Here is a 19,450-nt window from a genome sequence, read left to right on the forward strand (position 1 = left end):
TGTACAGCGTCTTAGCGGCCATGTGTATGCTCAGAGATCATCTCATCTGCGAGAAGTGTTTGTTAAATGAGAACGGCCTTTAAACGTCTGAGGAAATGTGGGTTGGGAAAAGAATTAGATCTGCTTTGGGTTGCTTATAATTAATGAAGGCCATAGGGGAATATAGCTCAAGCTCGCTAACCAATAATTGGAACTGCAGAGTCCTATGAAGTCCTTCATATTGATCCAAACAAAAACAATACAGTATAGCCAATACAAAAATATACTGCAATGGACGGACAAGAGACTGACAGAGTCTGTGGAGTTTTTAGTGGCAAGCGGCTTCCTATTAAGGAACAACAACAACAACAAAAAAAAAACCCAACACTCTGACTGTAAGTGAAACTTATCAGGTAAGTTAGAGGCACTGGCTTAGGGGTTTTAATAAAGTTCTTTCAATTCTATTCCCATTTTTGGAGTGTGCTGGCAGCTAGTCTTCTGTCAACTTGACATACACTAGAGTCATCTGAAAGGAGGGAACTTCAACTGAGGACATGCCCCCATAAGATCTGGCTTTAGGGCATTTTCTTAATTAGTGATTGATAGGGGAGAGTCCAGGCCAGTGTGGGTGGGGCCAGCCCTGGGCTTGTGGTCCTGGGTTCTATAAGAAAGCAGAGTGAGCTGGGCAGTGGTGGCGCACGCCTGTAATCCCAGCACTCAGGTAAGCAGAGACAGGTGGATCTCTGTGAGTTCGAGGCCAGCCTGATCTACAATGCGAGTTCCAGGACAGCCTCCAAAGCTACAGAGAAACCCTACCTCGAAAAAAAAGAAAAGAAAAAAGAAAGAAAGAAAGCAGGGTGAGCAAGCCAGGGGACTGTAAGCCAGTAAGCAGCACTCCTCCACGGCCTCTGCATCAGTTCCTGCCTCCAGGTTCTGGCCCTGTTTGAGTTCCTGTCCTGACTTCCTTTGATGGTGAACTGGGATGTGGAAGTGTAAGCCAAATAAACCCTTCTCTTCCCAAGTTGCTTTGGTCATCATGGTGTTTCATCAGCAATAGTAACCCGAACTATGATAAAGGTTTTTTTTGTTTTTGTTTTTGTTTTTGTTTTTGGTTTTTTGGTTTTTCGAGACAGGGTTTCCCTGTGTAGCTTTGCGCCTTTCCTGGAACTCACTTGGTAGCCCAGGCTGGCCTTGAACTCACAGAAATCTGCCTGCCTCTGCCTCCCGAGTGCTGGGATTACAGGCGTGCACCACCACTGCCCGGCTGGTTATTTTTAGGTATGTGAATATCTGCATATATGTGTGTAGATGGCCACAGAGACCAGAACAGGGTATCAAATCTTCTGGAGCCCAATGTGGTGCAGGGAAATAAACTCAGGTTCTCTGCAAGAGCACAAATGCTCTTTTGTGTGTGTGAGAGAGAGTTTTCACGTAAGAAATGTGAGGTGATAGTTGGTAGTGACCATAGTCACAGTGGTCAGATGGTCCCACGATGTGCAATTAGTTTTACATATTTGGTATCCTGGAAGCATTCATCTGCTTCTCCCTTGTCCTATTTTATATAATTTTAGACTAAATGGGACACTTCCTGGTGTTAGTGACAGGCTGTTTTCTCTTCACCCCCAGGAGTCTACAGTCCCCGTTGAGATTCAGGCAGAGACAGACAGCCCTGTGTCCTCACCATATCCCAAACAAAATTGGAGAGCCAGTAGATGACAGGCTTCACCCCGCTGATGAACTGCAGGTGCTTTGCTTTGCTGACCCGCTCCTGGATCAGGAACACAACAAAGCTGGCTGGGACAAAGGACATCGCAAAGATGACACAAATAGACACAAGGACGTCGACAGATGTGGTCATCCTAGAAGAGAAGAGGCAGTAAAGATCAGAGGAACCTTTGATGCAGCTGGGGACATGGTAAACAATTAGACATAAACATAACCAATGCGTGGCGGGACAAACACATGTTCAGCAAACATTCTGTCTCAGGGTTCCATCTAATTATATTTGAGTAACATTAAAAAAAAAAAAAACAACAACAATTCAAATGTAAAACTCATTTCCATAATGTTAAAATGAGTCCACTCCCATAATGAAACTACAGAACAAAATATGGGCGTGGTCTAATGTGTTCACTTCTCTCCAGTTTCTAACCTTACAGAAGTGAGTTGAAAACTTCCATATATAGAAGTTAGTGTGGCTTGAGAAGTATTTCAAAAGAGCAAGCCATCTTATTAGGAAGCTACTCATACAAGATAGTCATATGGCTCTAAGTAAGAAGAAAACAATAGGATGCATATATCACATATAAAAAGTCATATATATCCGTCTAACACATACAGAAAGCCCATTGTATAGTCTTGTAAAGATTACTATTCTGTAGTAGTTATATAGTAATGTACCAATGATATTACACTCATACTCTACAGTAGTTATACAGTAATGTATCATTAATATTTCATTAATACTCTACCATAGTTATACAGTCATGTACCACTCCCCACTTTATGAGAGGGGAATGTAATGTGCTGACTGCCAACTCTGTCCTGGGTGCTGGCTTCAGCAATTTATACAAATTACCTGATTTACTATTACATACCTAGAAAGTTTAGCACCAAATTCAAATTCAGATTCATTCACTCTGAAGACTCTACTGACCTTCAGATTCATGCACATGTACAGGAGCATACCGATGCATGTGTGTGTGCCACTCTAACACACACATTTCAGGAAATAAACCATTAAATACATGTTTCACTGAATTAAAATGAACTAATTTTCAAGAAAATGAAGTATTAATGAGTTAATTACTTTAGGACTGTATTAACAATTTTTAATTCAGTTTATGTGTGTTCACCAAATGTCATTAATTTTCACAGCTCTGACCTTCCTTCTTCAAGTCAAGAAAGACTGCCAAACAATCTGTAAAGCAATCATTTTCCACCCAGACTCTGGATTGACCCAGGCTTACACAATACAATTATCTCCAGCTGTTACAACCAGCTTTCCTCTGGTGCCTTCACACCCCTACCACCTTCACACCCAGCCATTTAGACACAAGACCCACTTACAGAGCCACCTCTGAGAGCTGCTGCTTAGTGAGATTCAGGGGATGATTGAAAGCAGTAATCCCATACTGGCTTGGATTCTCTCCCTTCTGTAGGTTGGCCCGGAGAATGGCATTGTTGATGACATTCAGGAAAGAGCTGATAGCATGCCAGCCCTTGTTATTGAACCACACCTGAAGGAAAACAGACCAACTTCAAGGTAATGCTGCCAAATCACGTTCCCAGAAGTGAGTGTGTATACACAAAACATGCATAGAAACTGCAGAAAGGAATTCCAGTTAGTTGCATACCAAACAAAAAGCATTACAGACATAAGGATCCACTGACCATTGGCCATGGGACCAGCACTATATGAAGACCTTACACTTTCAACTAGTTACCCACATAGTGTTAGAGATCACATGGTTATTGTCTGCCTACACTAACTTGGAAACTGACACTTAAACAGGTTAAGTAGCTTAAGGCACAGATCACATCACTTTACTACATGTTAAGTTTGAGGGCAAAAAAAAATTCTCTTAATCACTATACTTTAGCATTTCACTAGTAAGGTTAACAGTTTGCTCTTTTCTGCCCTGAACACCCTCAGCAACTTGGCCATGAGACTTCAAGGAACAGAGGACTATTACTTAGTAAGAAACTAGCAGAACATAGGCAAGAGCGTACCTTGACATTGTTTTTGGTATCCAGTCCTGTCATGAACCTTCCCAAACTGCTGAGAAACCGATCTGCAGAACTGTCCTGTAAACAATAGAATCCTGCCTCAATGGTGTTTGTTTGCAGAGATAAGGGGCAATAGTGAGCAATCAGTCAGCCATATGTAAACCATGACCATCACCACTTCATTCACTGAAATTAAATCTGAAACCATTGTGTACATGATTCCTGAGAACCAAGTAACAGAATCCATAGCACTAGAGTTGCCATGGTGCCACATCACAAAAGAATCACTAAAAAAAAAAAAAAAAAAAAATCCCATAACTTAAATCCCCAAGATTCTGAGGCTGGAGAGATGCAGAGATTGATCAGAGGTTAAGAGTACTGTCTGTTCTTCCAGAGGACTCAGGTTCAATTCCCAGCACCCAAATGGGGGCTCACAGCCATCTGTAAAACCAGTCCCAAGGGAGCCAATGTCCTCTTCTGACCTCTGTGGACACCAGGCACACACATGGCACAAACACGTGCATGCAAGCAAACTACTCATACACATAAGTAAAATAAAATATTAAATTTCCAAGATTGTTCAGTCTCTCAGCATTATCCCAGAACTAAAACCCAATGTACATGCAGATGCATCCTATGGCTTAAAGGAGAGATGCCTATTTGTAGTGGTTTAAAAGAAAATGGCCCCCAAAAGAAGTGGCACTTTTAGGAGGTATGGCCTTTTTGGAGTAGGTGTGGTCTTGTTGGAGGAAGTGTGTCACTGTGGATGCAGGCTTTGAGGTCTCATATAAGCTCAAGCCACACCAAATGAGACAGACTACTTCCTATTGCCTGCTAGCCAAGATGTAGGACTCTCAGCTACTTCTCCAGCACCATGTCTGCCTGTATACCATCATGCTGCACCATGATGATAATAGGCTAAACTCTGAACTGTAAGCCAGCCCAATTAAATATTTTTTCCTTTATAAGAGGTACTGTGGTCATAGTGTCTCTTCACAGCAATAGAAATCCTAACCAAGACAGTATTCTAGGCCTAGCACTACTATCTAAGACCCCAGAATCCACGTCACCAATTCAACTGTCATTGCAACTTGGAAAACCTGAGAGAGAGAGAAACGAATGTGGGCTTAGCAGGTCTTGAAGACCAGCCCACCAGCCTAAAAAGTAAATTAATTCATTTTTCCTATTTCCAGTTTCGTCAATGACTGTAAGAGTTTTTAATCTCTGAGTTCATGTTTGACCTACACTTTCAGAAGTGTTTGTGGTGTGTGTGTGTGTGTGTGTGTGTGTGTGTGTGTGTGTGTGTGTGTGTGTGTGTGTGTGTGGTCTGTCTGAAATTGCTTTGTATACAAACATGCTCAGAACATCGAGTCCCTGCCACTACTCCCATGTCCCAGCAGTTCCGGACCCATCTTTCTGACATGTCTCAGGATGGATGCTGTACCTTGGTCAGCTTCAAGACTTTCTTCACTTGCTTGATAGCATCATTTACTTCTTGACTCGGAGGAAGTGCTTGAGAATTACTGACCCCCAGGGAAAAGCCACCATACCTAAACAAAAGGCTTGCCATTAAAACCCAGAGCAGTGAGCCCAAGCAGTTACTCAGCAGCAGACACTATAGCACACAAGGTTCCTTAAGAGCCATATCTTATTCAAACTAGGGTCAAAGCTTGGCTAAGGACAGTTACATGTTGCCTCCTTTTGTGAAATGTAGCCATCTTAATTCTCAAGATGGCTGCCCAGAAGGGAGAGCCTGGAGCTAACGACACAGAGTAAGGTATCCACGTTACACACTGGAAGTCAAGGCTAGTGGTGACAGGCACAGTCTTGAAAGTCAAGTAGGGACTACAGACAGGCCTTGTCTTCCTCGGCATGGGAACCACTCTGTGGGTCTGTGACAGCTCTGCCCAGGGTTCCAGGGGCTCTGAGCCCTGGAGAAAAGGCAGAGAGGAAGACTGGGACTCAAGGACAGAGCCTCTGAGGTCTCTTGAGCAGCCACACGGGCTACGCATTTCCCCACACTGCAAGCTGACTGCAAGAATGCTTTCTTCCCGACTCTCACACGTTCCTTCAAAATCCAGAGGAGGGAAACAGGTGGAAATACACTGGAAATAAATGGTCTGGATGCCTTTCATTTCCTCCGAGACCTTGTGTCATATAAAAGGCCTGAAAAAATTGAGTTCCTAGGCACTGTTGGGAATGTGTTTGGGAAAAATACAGCTAGGATAGGTTTTCCCCCACGACATTTTACTTTCTTAAGTCTCTAGAGGACTGCAATAGATTTCTGAATCTTCTTAAGGAAATTACTGTGTCAAATATTTCAGAGGCTTCTGGAGGGATATACCATGAATAGTGCACTACCCAAATCCCACAGTGAGTCTACTACAACTCTGGCTGTTGCCTCTGCGTTCCACAGCCTGCAGCACCTTGTACCCTGCCCCTATGGTGACATAACACCAAGAGTGAGCCCAGAGCAAACAGTCCCCAAACCGACAACTTTGTCTTGATCCAAGACTCCTACATCAAAATCATTCTCCTGAGACTCAAAGTGACAGGGGAAATGGAAAGAAGAGATCAACGTACCGAAACTCATTCACCCAGATCTTATTCTTTAAGCTGCAGAAAGAAAAGACAAACCAAAAAATCAGGTGCAGAATGCACAGATCATATTGATGATGCAAAGGTAATCATCTGCCTGAGGACAAAGTACGGAGACTCGAGCAATCCCATGACCAGCGTTGGAGTCAAACCCATGTAAGGAGGGCCAATCTCAGCATGTCCTGTCGGCTGTCCCTGAAACCTTACTCATGTGAGAATCCACCTTATAGGCAGGCATGGTGACACATGCTTTTAATCCCAGCATTCAGGAGGCAGAAGTAGGTGGATCTCTATGAGTCTGAGGCCAGCCTGGTCTATAGAGAGAGAGTTGCAGACCAGCCAAGACTACATAGTGAAACCCTGCCTAAAATTAATTAATTAATTAATTTCAATTGTAAATCCCAGGTGGAAAGTTTACAGCTCTGGGAAAGGCATGGTCTACTCATATTCTAGCATACCCTTGTCATTTAAAGTCACTTCAAGCAGGGACATGCCACCTGACCATAGTGATAGGAAGGGAACATAGTTTCTGAGCACTGACTAAACATTGGGCACTGTGCCACCATGTCCCAGGCGTCTCCAAGTCTCTTTAAAGGCTCCATAGGCAAGAAAAGCTGTGTCTACCCTGACCTTGATTCAGAACACCTCGTGTTTATGGAGTGACCCAGGAGAGAGGACCTAAAGCTCTTTGCCTATGTCATTTCACTTAGCTCTCACAGCCGAGTGAAGAATGCAACACTCATATCACATTTTACATAAGCTAAGACTTCACAAGAATAGTGGGCTGAACCCGGTCAGGCAGCTACTGAGGGTCAGGATTCATCATTTATTTTAATTCCAGAGCAGCAGCCTCATCCCTCTCAGATGAACTTTTAAGGTTCACAACACCCCATATCATCTTGTCTCGGTGATGCAATGTGCTAACTTTCCCACAGAACCCCAATATTCCATTTCCCCACCACTCAAGTCTGTGTCCCTAGCCTCTGACTTCAGCAGGGGTTACCTTTTCGCTATGATCTGCACATACGTCTTCACCAGGTAATCGGAAATGTTTCTCCCCGTCAGGTTCTGAAGGATGTCTGCCGTGTTCTGTTTTCTCTGCCATCACATAGAAACCAAGCTCATATGGCTTAACAGACAACAACAATAGGGACCCCAGGACCCAGGCAAGAGACTTAGCCACTCACCACCGAGACCTGGTCCACTCTGCCATCAGCCCCTGTCCCTCACTTATGCCAAGCCAAGAGTACCCCCAGAAAGCATTTTGGATATCGGGATGGGACTCCCCACATCACCAGAATATTTAGGAAACAGCATGACAAACTGCCCAGTGAAATCTTTTGTACTTTGGAGTTATGTTGGTGACTGGATCAGGTGATTTTTGGGTGGCAAGCAAGACTTCTTTTAAGTTTGTACATGCACTAAAAATCACCTATCCCTACCCTCCAACCTGGATTCTGGATTCTGATGAAATAGCAGGGGAAATATCCTATTGATGTGAAATTTTCAGGATAAATAAACCACAAACTCAGATCTCCCTCCCAAACTCAGAGCCCCAAAGAATGTCAGAGTTGATAAGAAACACCTAACTTTTGCGGTCCACTTCCTAATTCTGAAGTGAAAAAACTGGCCCTAGGAGGAAACACAGGTACCAGCTCGGCTGAGGCAGAACCAGGGGAGGAAGCTGGGCCCGTGAGAGTGGTGTGGCAGGTACCGGCACACTGTAGTTCAGACCTCTCTCTCAAAACCCACTCACATTTCTCAAGTAAGAGCAAGGCTGAAATAACCCTACCATCACACCTCACTCATTCCTGCTGCCACACAGATGCTCCCAGACCCACCCTGAGCCACTTCTCAGTCATGCCACAGAGACTCACCTGAGGAGGTGGCAGCCCCCCTGCCCCCGGGGGACACACAGGCAGCATCTTCTTGATTTTGTCGCTGCTACACTGGCAGGCAGGTGAGGGGTTCTTCATCGTCCAGTTCCCATTTTGGAAGAGGTCCATGATGGTCTGGGGAACTGGGGCAGTGGTCCAGTCCTCCTCCCCCACCAAGCAAGGGGTATCTCTGTAAAAGGAGACACCAAGAGTTGTAGGGTCCCCTGCAAGGGGCCTGACTTTCCCTGGTGCCTTTCGAGCACAGGTTTGCTCTTTAGTAAGGGCCCATGTGCCCAGCCCTACCATCTAAAACAAGACTATGACTTCATTATATTTGCTCTCATGGCAGCCTGGGAAGCGGGGGAACGACAGAAAGCACGGGCAATACAACATCAATAGGCTCCAGATGCTCACCGAGTGAGCTCTGTTCAACCCAGCTGACCAACATCTGTTGGCACAACACACGTGATGCATCCACTATGAGCCACACAGTGTTCTGCATCTTTGAGAGTCTGGTGTAAGCAATCCAAACTCTCTGCTTTCACGGATTCCGCAAGACCAGAAAGTGTTGGACAACAACTCCAGAAATCCAATTTTACACAGCCCCAAATAAAGCAAAAACAACAGGAGAATACATGAAGAAAACAGATCATTGACACTAAAGACAAGACGTCAGCCAAAACACAAACAATAAGCTAGTTACATAATTGGGATGACGAGCTGGTGAGATGGCTCTTTAGGGAAAGGTGCCTACAGCCAAACCTGAGTTCAATCTGTAGGCCCCATGTGGTAGAAAGAAAGGACCAACTCCCACAAGTTATACTCTGACCTCTATCCATGTACCTTGCAGACACTAAAATAAATAAATAAATGTAATTTAAAAAGAATTGGGAGAATGAACACTCCATGCAGAAGCAGTGGGAAGTCAGGTACAAAGGCCCTGTGAAGAAATGAGTCTATTGGACATAGACGATGAACAACAGGAAGATGGTGTGAGGAGATAAGACAGGCTGATGAATGAGGAGGGAGGGAGGCAGGAGCCACATGACACAGGTATAGGTAGGAGCTTGTATTTTATGCTCAGCATGCTGGAAATCTTGTTGAGAATGGCAAAAATCCAATTTATGTTCTATACTGAGCAGAGAGTTGGGCTAAGTGGAGTAGGAATGCTCGATGTATGGACAGTGAGGTTGGCTACACGCATCCTCAGAGACAAAGCAAGGCCTTAATCTCTGCCGAGAGCACTGAATTGTTTGGTGCACATCACCAGTCTCTTGCATCTCAGGGTTCCTTTTTTCCTATTGGTAAAACAAGAGTATAAAATGACTTGTCATTTCTAGTCTTTCTTCTAGATTTCCAGTTTTCAAGATTCCACAATTTAAAATAGAGTTACAATCTATCTCGTGTGTGTGTGTGTGTGTGTGTGTGTGTGTGTGTGTGTGTGTATGTGTGTGTGTGTATACGTGTGTTTATAAATATGCACACAAGTGACAGTTTTTCCAAATGACTTACCATTTCCTCTTTTAGGCCTCTTAACTACAACATCTATCAATGCACACATGAGACCATTAAAAGGCTGAGACACACAAAAGACCATTGAAAAAGCATTCTACTTAGATCTCCTTCCGTCCTAACACTTTCCAAAAACCTAAAATTTAAATTTCAGTATGAGCTGGCAGGGTGAAGCCCTTTCTTTCAGACTGCTTCAGAGAGTCTATGGTGCTCAGACAGCACACAAACCCTCTGATACCATGGACCTCTCTTTTATCTCTGTAGGCCAGCTGTCCGATCAATTCTCTCTCCTATAGATACAGCCTTTGCTGGAATCAATTCATGAATCCATACAGTGGTTCAGTTTACCAGCAAAGGATCCAGCTAACCACATCATTACCTCACCTCATCCTTTCTTCCAACAAAACCTTCACATAGAATCCCAAAGGTATTATGAAGTCAAGAAGAATCTGTGGCTTTCTCCACCCTTAGCATCTTTTTAGTTGTAACCGATATTGGCTGCTGGGTTTACCAGTCAGTCAGAACTAACTATGAAGTACCAAGACTATTTAGTAACTATCTGCTATGGTTTGAGTCTTCACTGTCTTCCAAAGGCTCATATGCTATAAAGGCCTCACCCTCAGATTGTGGTGCTATTAGGAGTTGGCAGAGCCTTTAATTTACAGGACCCAAAAGAAAGAAGTGAGGTCACTGGGGACACACATTAAAAGGAAAGATTGGGGCCCAGCCCTTCCTTCCCTCCTTTTGCTTCCTGGCTTGGTTTCTATGATGTGAGCAGCTGTGTGCCACACACATTGCCCACCACAATGCTCTAACCCACTAGAGCCCCAAAGGCCCCAAAACAACATAGCCAATCAACCATGGACTAAAAACGCTGAACCCACAAATCATCAATAAATCTTTGCTCCTTTGAAGTTGGTTTTCTCATGACAGAACAGTCGTGTCGCACATGACATCTAACACTGTGCTGGTTTGACTGAGAATGGCCCCGTGGGCTCTGGTGTTTGAATATTTGATCCCCAATTGGCAGAACTATTTGGGAAGGACTAGGAGGTGTGGCCTTGCTGGAGGAGGTGTGTCATTGCGGGAGGGCTTTCAGATTTCAAAAGATTCATGCCATTCAAAAGACTCTGCTTCCCATTTGTGGATGAGGATGTGAACGCCCAACTGCTGCTCCAGCATACCCTTGCCTGCTTACAGCTCTCTTCACTATGGTGGTCATAGACTTCTCTATTCTTCTGGAACTGAAAGCCCCCCTCCCCAAATCCCTTCCTTCTATACATTGCTTTAATCCTGGTGTTTTATCACAGCAGCAGAAACGTCACTAAGACAAATCCTAATTAAGAGCTGATAAATACACAGAAATCTGGAAGTCTGCTGGGTCTTGTATACATGCCATCATGTTCAGTGCTCTGACACAAGATTGCTAGCTTCCCCTTTGTGGCTTGGGATTCAAATTTCCTTTCTCTAGTTCTCTAGTACCTTACCAACTCCCCTGGTCCCTTAGCTATCACTGTGTGTTAGCTCTATGACCCCAGGCACAAATTCTGTTTGGCCCTGCAAACTTGAAGTTACCTCCACCAGCCCCAGCTCTCTCCCCATCACCTCTCCACTGGCTTCAACACAGCATCCTCATGACTTGCTTCTTCTGTACACTCAGCCAACTGGGCACACTGAGTTTATTTACCTACTATTCAAAATTCGTCCTGAACGTCTGATAAAAATATGCAACTGTACAAAAAGAAAGTGTCTGCTGTTATAAAAAAAAAATCACTATGTCATCTTTTCAGGTTAAAGGGAAGAAGCTGATAAGCAAAGCTGATAAACTGCACACTCGGCTGGTCTACTCTGGTACTCAACTTTACCACTGTAGGAGAGTAAACAAATGCTGGTAATGATTTGTTATGCAGGATGTTGAAAGATTCTATTTGTCCCTACGTTCTCAGGTTATTCCATAGCCTTTTAAAATAAAAACTGACAACAAGGCAAAATGGTGATGGTCACAATGTAGGAAGCAATAGCATCAGAAGGAAAACTAGGCCAGCTTGTGGCTGAAGTGTTACTCACGGGATTGGGTTTCCTTCCATACATCGGGTCCCAAAGCCTGGGTCTTTGGTTAGAGCATTCAGGAGTTCCTGGGTGCCTGTGTCCTCTGGAGCATCATTACTGAAGGTACATGAGAGACATCCAGATCAGTAGTCCATCCAATGAAGGATTTGGAGGTAGGAAAAATTTTCTACAGAAAAACCTCTACTAAGCATTTCTCAGGGAATGGGCTTTTAAAACTAAAACAAATAAAACACAGAAGCCACCTGCAAGGAGCTTCATACATATGACATCAGGGTAACATACAGTACCCCCAGGGAAGCATGTACAAAGAAGTTACATGAATGTGTGTGCGTATAAATATACACACAGACATATGCGCTTCATTTGAAATAAAGAAAATCACTACTGATCAGTTATTCAAAACTACTTTGAAAATTATCCATTTGACACAGACAGCCATGGACTTCCAAAAACAGGAAGATAGACTTTATTGATTATTTGTATGGTATGAAAAATTAGAAAGTCCAAGAAATAATGAGTCTATGTCACAAACCCATGCTATGATCTATAGCTATGGGTAATATTAACTCATCAGCTGGAAAAGGAAAAAAACAAACCTCTAAGCATAGAAAATGAAAGTGAGCTAGAGAAAGAGACTAATTCATGATTTATATATGACACATACATATTGTGTATACACACACACACACACACACACACACACACACACACACACACACACACACACACACACACCAGAAAGACAATAGGGACGATCCTATGGATCACCATGGAGTAGGAAGCTTCCTGTCTAAAGATGCACACTTAGCTAATACCGTAAACTTGAAGGATTTAGTGATTACTGAACTAAAACACATTTGGTCACTCCTGACAACAACAGCCTAACACACAAGATGAAATGCCCAGCAGAGATCTGCCTGTTTTCTCGGGAATCATTTACTGTGTTCTTTGCTAGTTAGTGGCCCTGTAGGAGCCTGGACCATGATAAGAAAATCCATCCCACGGTAGGACTGTGGACTCTGACTCCTCAGCTCTTAGTACAGCAAACCCTGTGTGACCCTGTGTGTCTGTGTGAACCCGCCTCTGCCCCGAGGCCCAGAACACAAACACGTACCTGACAAATGTATATTGCTCATTATACATCCAGGGCTGCAGTTCCAGGCTGGGGTACTTGCCGAAGGGTGGCACGATCAGACTGAACACCAGGGCAATGCAAACGAAGACAGCCGGCAGGACAATCTACCAACAGGCATGGGACGGGGAGGGACCACAGGAAAACGGTGGTTAGAAGTCCAAGGCGAAAGACCTGAAAATCCAGCCAGCACCCCAGACTGGTAACACAGGAATGAGGGGTACAGGCAAGGTCCATGGCTGAGGTCTACCGATGTAATTTTGGCAGTGCTAGGCAAAGGAGCCTGAACCTTTTTCCTCCCAAGGCATTTCCTGAAGCTGACAGCACAAAATTGAAGGCTATGGTCACTGAGTAAAGAGGCAGCATGACTAAATGTTAAGCCCTACCCTTTGTGCCTCTAAAGACTGAGAAAAACCAGGTAAAAGGCTGAGAGAAACAGCCCTGGACCAGGCTACAGAAGACCTGAATCCTGGTTCTGTCTGCACTGCAGGGGGTCCCATGTGACATCTGTAAATCTGAGGACTGAGAACAAGGAACCAACTCTATAGCAATGTCCTCCCCAACCAGAAGTAATGACAGCCACTGTCTCTCCTATACGCACCATGAAAAAACATACTTCTCTAAATCCTTCCTTGATATTCCCCTAACTTCATATATCCCTTCTTCTGAAAACAACTTAAGATCCGACCAAAAGATCTTTCCATTCATTTCTGAGAAATTGACCCTTTAAAACTCCAGTGATTTAATGGTAACTCTGGCTGTGAGTGTAGCTCAGTAGTAGAGAGCTTTCCTAATATGTGCACATTCCTGGACTCCATCCCCAGTGCCGTAAAAAAAAAAAAGAAAAGAAAAAAAAATCAAATGATTACTCTGGTTTTAATATTCCTGGATTTCAATACAGAAAATTATCAGTGAATGAATAATTCCACTGGAAAGTGCTGTAGTGAGAATCAGCCTATTTAATATCCTATTTCGTGGTTATTTATGGTGTTATTATCACTGTCCACAAACGAGAGCTTTCTGAATCAGAGAACGGTCAGCCAGGAATCAATGGAAATCCAGGTCTGCGATCTTCATAAATTAGTGTTGCCCAGGTGGCCTGCAGGGAAACCTCTATGGACATGTTCTCTATAGTTCTTCATGTTATAGAGTGAAACAAATGCATTCCACTCCTAGTGATCAAGTCACCATGCAAACAAACCAGGACGTGCAGGACCTGAGTGCCACCTGTATTCTTAGCACTCTGGTATCCTTCACAGCAGTTAGCCATAATTAAAGAAAAAATACCGTACTTCTAATAAGGGCACTGCCGGGTACATCCCAGCATAGCAGCTTTTGTGTTATGAGAGTCGAATTTGCTCAACCAGTTTTTCTAAACTCTATCACCTTTTATGATCTCCTCTAAATGACCCCCCCCCCCCCCCCTGGTCAAACGCCATTATAAATAAATTCATTTTATTCTGCTGACAATCACATATCAGGCCTCCTTTCCAGATGAAGAAATAGAAGCTCAAGGAAACCACTGGCCGGCAGATGAACAAATAGCAAGAAGCAGAACTAGTATGGCCAAGGAGGTAATCTGGTCCCAGTATCTATACCTTGGCCACAGTCCTACCCCACCTTCGCTGGTCCAAGAGCCTGCAGTCCATGAAGGCAGACACCAGCACATCTCACCTGAGCAAAGAACCCCTTCCTGCTCCGTCTGGCTATCAGCAGCCTTTTCCACAAAAGGGCCACAAACTGTTGTTGTGTGAGTTTCCAGCCTTTCAGCTGGTAGGAGCCTTTGCCATCCATCCCACTGAGCAGGTCTGTCTCCCTGGATTCTGTGAGAAGAAAATAAAGAGGGTCACCTACAATCTTACCTATATATGACTGATCTTGGGAACTAGAATTTGCAGCCTTCAGTATATCACCAAAGTAAAGGGTTTTCATGAAAAAGCCACATTTAAGAAAAAGTTCTAGCTCAAAATATTCCTCAACAGATATGTTCAGTCCTCATCTGAGGAGCACAGAAAAGTGAAGGTGGCCTGAGACAAGCAAAGATGTGCTCACAAATAACAGAGTGGCAAGCTCTTCCTATGGAACCGGTCATCATTCAATTCTTACGTTCGATGAAGTGGTCATGTGGGCTGACACACACTGCAATTAGTCTATCTTTTATATGCTTGATAAAAAGTGGACAAATTGAAAACATCCAAGTCCTGACAATGAAACATGAAATAAGAACAAAAATCCAGAACTATTTAGCCAGACAGGAGAACCAGGTAATTTCCTGCTCCTAAAAATTGTTTATCCTTGTCTGAAACTAATGACTCCTAACTGAGACATTCAGTCTGCAAATTTGTTTCGTTTCATCTCTATCTCAAACATATATGGACACAGTCATCCAAAATATGCATGTTTAAGGACACAACCTCCCCTCTCATTCCTTCAAAATCAACTGTCCATTCAGTAATTTTCATTCAATGCCTAAAACACCTAAGGTGTGCAAGAAACCGGAACCCTATAGAGATGACAATGAAGAAATGGAGTCAAAGAATGGAGGGCACCTTCCCATACCCATCTGTGAAAATGTTCTATTGAATGAAGTGATGATGGTGGGCTTCTGCAGGTTTGACCAGACATGCCACAGTGGAAAAGGGGCTAATTTTTTTCCCACTCTTCTTTGGATCCTGTTGGGATCTGTGATCCTGTTGGGATCTGTGATCCTAGCCAAAGGCCATCAAAGAGATAGCGGAGAAACAGATACAAGACAAATTCAAGTTCAAACCACAGAATGAAGACCTTGCCCGCCCGAACCTGGGTCTATGTCAGAGTCATTTGGGTCAATAGCATCGTCCTCAGTAAATGGGCGCAGACAGCTCTGCTTGTCCCCGAAGGCCCGTCTGTTTCGTCTCGCTGGCAAAGTGCCATCTAGAGGGAAAAGGAAGCAATCCCAGTTTACTTCTGTGTAACACAACAAACCTTCCCACAGCAAACCCATACTCTGAGAATGAGACTCCACCAGACTGTTGTAAAGGGGAGGGTGAAAACAGGGGACAGCTTCAACACCCTGCAGAATGCCTACTCTGAGAGCATGCAGCCCACTCAGCCAGGTTACCTGAGGTCTCCGCATCCACCCCACTCTCTTCAGCCACTTTGAGGAATATCTGAAAAATCAGAGCAGAAGACAATGTGAGCACCTAATTCATGAAAGAACGTATCACTTCAGATGACGTTAAGGAATCCCACATCCGGCCCTTCAGACAAAGAAGGTGGAGGTCACATTCATCAACAACAATTGTATCAGAGCCACTTCTGAGAGGAGCTGTCTGGGGCAGAAAACATGCCTTCAAGTGTGATAGCTCTCAATGCAGACAACTCTTCCCAAAATCAAACAATATTATATGACAGAAGTTCGTTCTCAACCACAGAGAATGAGGCAAGTCACTTTTATCAGGTCTGTAGTCCCAGACCTTTGAGCAAGACCACATGGTGATGAGTTATCCAAGACATGATGGCCAAAGGGGAATGGGCTCCTTTTCCTACAGAAATAAACAGTAGTAGAGTAGAGGAAATGAATGAGGTCACTGATTTCCAAACCTGGCTACAGACTACTCTGCAAGAACATGCAACAGAAGTACAAAGTCATGTGTGTCTCCAGAAATCCTGATTCAAAGGCACAGAGAGGAGCTTTTGAAGTTTCACTGTCAACATAGATGAGTTTGCTGCACAATCCATCCCAGGTGCCAGCCAAGCTAGACAATGTTCCCAGCCCTTCCAGGTCTCGAGGCTTGTGACCTCACTCTCTAAAGAGAAGCATTGCTAGATAGTAAAGATCACCTCGGCTACGAAGCTCCAAACCCCTGATTTGTAATCCCAGATCAGCGTCCTTCACTATTAATCCTCATCCTGCTATGATCATGAAATGAGCTTTCAATGTTGAAAACCCAACACCACCAGTGGTCGGACACTGGTTTCTTGACCACATACCAGGCATGCCCACACCCATCAAGTCTGCTAACACAAATGAATCCCTTGGGCTTTTTTTTTTTTCTTTTCCAGAGAGAGAATATGAAGTATTGGATGGGTAGAGAGGTAGGGGGAGGGGTCTGGAAGGAACTGGAAAAGGAGAATATGTCTAAAATATATTATATTCTGAAGGAGTAAGTAAAAACGTCATTGAAAAATATAAAGTACAAAAAATAAAAACAATAAAATAAAAGAGGCTATGAGAGCAGGGAGACGTATTTGGGAAGATTTGGAGGGAGGAAAAGGAAAAGAGAAACGTTATAAGTAAATTAAAATCTCAAAAATTAAAAAAAAAAAAAAGTCATCAAGTTCAGCACCTGGCTCCAGTGGACTGTCCATAAATATCAGTCATTTACTATATATGAGTGTTGACACTAGGCCACAACACTACTCACACCAGGCAGCAATCCTAATGCCTCTGGACCCTGCTATCTCCCAGTGCACTCTGAAACACTTCACTGGGGCTAGCATTACCCAAATGTCAGTGACTTAAAATCTTGGTAATCAACGCTACATCAATCTCATTCCAACATAGGCTGCCTCTCTGGCCTTGGGATTGTGGGGTCTTTGTATGCTGACAGCCACTGAGCTTACTTCTTCTAGGGTGGTCTCTGAGATGCCGTAACTGGAGATGCCCAAGTCTGAGAGCCGATCATCAATCTCATGGAAGAGTTCCACGAAAGCTCCCTCCTTAGCAGCTTCATAGGGCAGCACGTAAGTCAGCTCATGGCCAATGTCTTCCACCAGGCGGGCTTCAGATACATGCTTCCTGATGAGGTTGGAGATGGCAGAGACATCTGCGGGGACCAGAGTGTGAAGGTGCTCAGTCATCTCACTCTACGGCAAGAGCCGGCAGTCCACCATGCCAGCTCCCTTTGCGAAGCACTACTTACACACCATATGTCCTAAGATACCCATCGGCCTGTTCATCTCTGGCCTGAAAATTCCAAGAGAGCAAAGACTGCCACTAATTCACTCTTATGTCATCAAAGCTAGGTGCACTTGTAGGTTCTAGGTATATGATGGGTAGATGATTTGCTAAGACTGAAACCTTGTGTCTAATGTGTATGTACCAGGACTCTTCGATGAGAGAAGAGCTTGGAAACCATAAAGCGCTCAGCCCTTCTGTAAACTTTCAGATAATGCTATTCTTCATTTACCTCCAAAGATGGATAATCAAACCATTTGTAGGAGCAGAAATCTTCCTGCATAAAGCCAGCTGTTGGGACTGGGTAGAGACAGCCAGCTCGACATTTTTATTGCATGTGATACTAGTCTCTCCTAGGCACTGCTCAAGGGAAATTGAAATACTACTCCTCATCCCCTAGGCTCTCATTCTTATATGCTGAATTCAACTCCCTTCCTGCTGGCTTGGTCCTCCAACATCTCATCCAGGAGCCACTCCCCACAAGGCATTCCCCTGACTCCCAGTCACATCTGCGCTCTGGGATACTGCCCTTCCAGCCCCAAAACCAAACCCCATGCTTCCCAGCAAGCGTTAGGCCAAGCCACCACCAAGCAGCATTCACTCCCTCGGCCACCCGGACCAGCCCAGCCCAGCAGCAAACCTTGAGTCAGCGCCACCAGCCTCTGCACCTCTCCTCCTCTGCCTCCACTCTGCCCAGCTGCGGGGAGCTCAGGCACCACCTGAATAAGAAACCCCAGAGTCCTTACCGATGGTCAGCGTGTCACTTTCATGGTCGCTGCCCAGGCCAGCATCAGAACTGCTCTGAGAAACACTGTCCTCCTGATGGCAAAGAAGGAGGTGAGAACGGGTCAGGGCTCGAGCCGGGTATAGACACCACCACCTTTGATGGAGAGGGCATCCAGGAAGTTCTACTGAATATATATATATGAAACCAGAGCAGAAAGTTTGTTCTGGGCAGTATGCAGCTGGCACCCATGGCTTCAGAGGCCACTGCGCCCGTATGTGTGTATGTGTTCTATGCGGATGGCCTCACTGACTGGGGTGAGAGAGGTCAGCAAAGTGAGTGACTGTCAACAGAACTGTGGCCTCAGATCAATGCTGCCACGGGACATTTGCCAACAAGTCCCAGCATGGGACTTACCTGACTGCTTTTCTAGTTTAATGCTTGCCAGATGGTAATAGGCACTCAGTGACTCCGGCACCTTATTAACATGCAGATATGGATTCAGTGGGTCTGAACTGGGCCCAAGTCACCACGTTTCTAACAAATTCCCAATTGGGCCTGATGTTGCTAGTCCTCAGACCACACTTGAATAAGGAGGCTCCCCTTAGAAGGAAAATTAGTAGACAGGAGTTCAAAGCTGGGGGCAGGGGGCAGGTAGGTGGTATGGTTTGACCACACAAATAAATGTCAGACATCTGAAAGAGAAGCATACAGAGATCCAGGGTTCTAGTCTCAGTGGTGATGTGCTTGCTGGGAGACCTTGAATACACTACAAATCCCTACCATCCCCACTTCCTTCATCTGAGACTATAAGTCTTCCCTGAGTCGTATTAATTACACTTTGAGAAGAAAAATGTAAAAAATAATATAAACAGAACAAAAATGGTCTG

General features: G+C 44.4%; 1 protein-coding gene across 1 annotated transcript in view; it reads right to left on the bottom strand.

Moving 5' to 3' along the window:
• The window catches only part of Abca1 (ATP binding cassette subfamily A member 1), a 124,305-nt gene that overhangs the window by 16,576 nt on the left and 88,279 nt on the right, over window positions 1-19,450 (bottom strand). The window contains exons 24-37 of the mRNA XM_036177706.1: window positions 18,583-18,655; window positions 17,503-17,705; window positions 15,998-16,046; window positions 15,697-15,810; window positions 14,572-14,720; window positions 12,880-13,004; window positions 11,763-11,861; window positions 8,184-8,373; window positions 7,310-7,404; window positions 6,292-6,324; window positions 5,153-5,258; window positions 3,712-3,786; window positions 3,049-3,218; window positions 1,661-1,838 (exon numbers count right to left, since the gene is read on the bottom strand). Coding sequence (XP_036033599.1) covers window positions 1,661-1,838; window positions 3,049-3,218; window positions 3,712-3,786; window positions 5,153-5,258; window positions 6,292-6,324; window positions 7,310-7,404; window positions 8,184-8,373; window positions 11,763-11,861; window positions 12,880-13,004; window positions 14,572-14,720; window positions 15,697-15,810; window positions 15,998-16,046; window positions 17,503-17,705; window positions 18,583-18,655 — 1,659 coding nt within the window. The remainder of the gene's footprint in view (window positions 1-1,660; window positions 1,839-3,048; window positions 3,219-3,711; window positions 3,787-5,152; window positions 5,259-6,291; window positions 6,325-7,309; window positions 7,405-8,183; window positions 8,374-11,762; window positions 11,862-12,879; window positions 13,005-14,571; window positions 14,721-15,696; window positions 15,811-15,997; window positions 16,047-17,502; window positions 17,706-18,582; window positions 18,656-19,450) is intronic.

This window comes from Onychomys torridus, chromosome 2 (genome assembly GCF_903995425.1).
Source record: "Onychomys torridus chromosome 2, mOncTor1.1, whole genome shotgun sequence".
In the NCBI taxonomy this organism is placed as follows: Eukaryota; Metazoa; Chordata; class Mammalia; order Rodentia; family Cricetidae; genus Onychomys; species Onychomys torridus.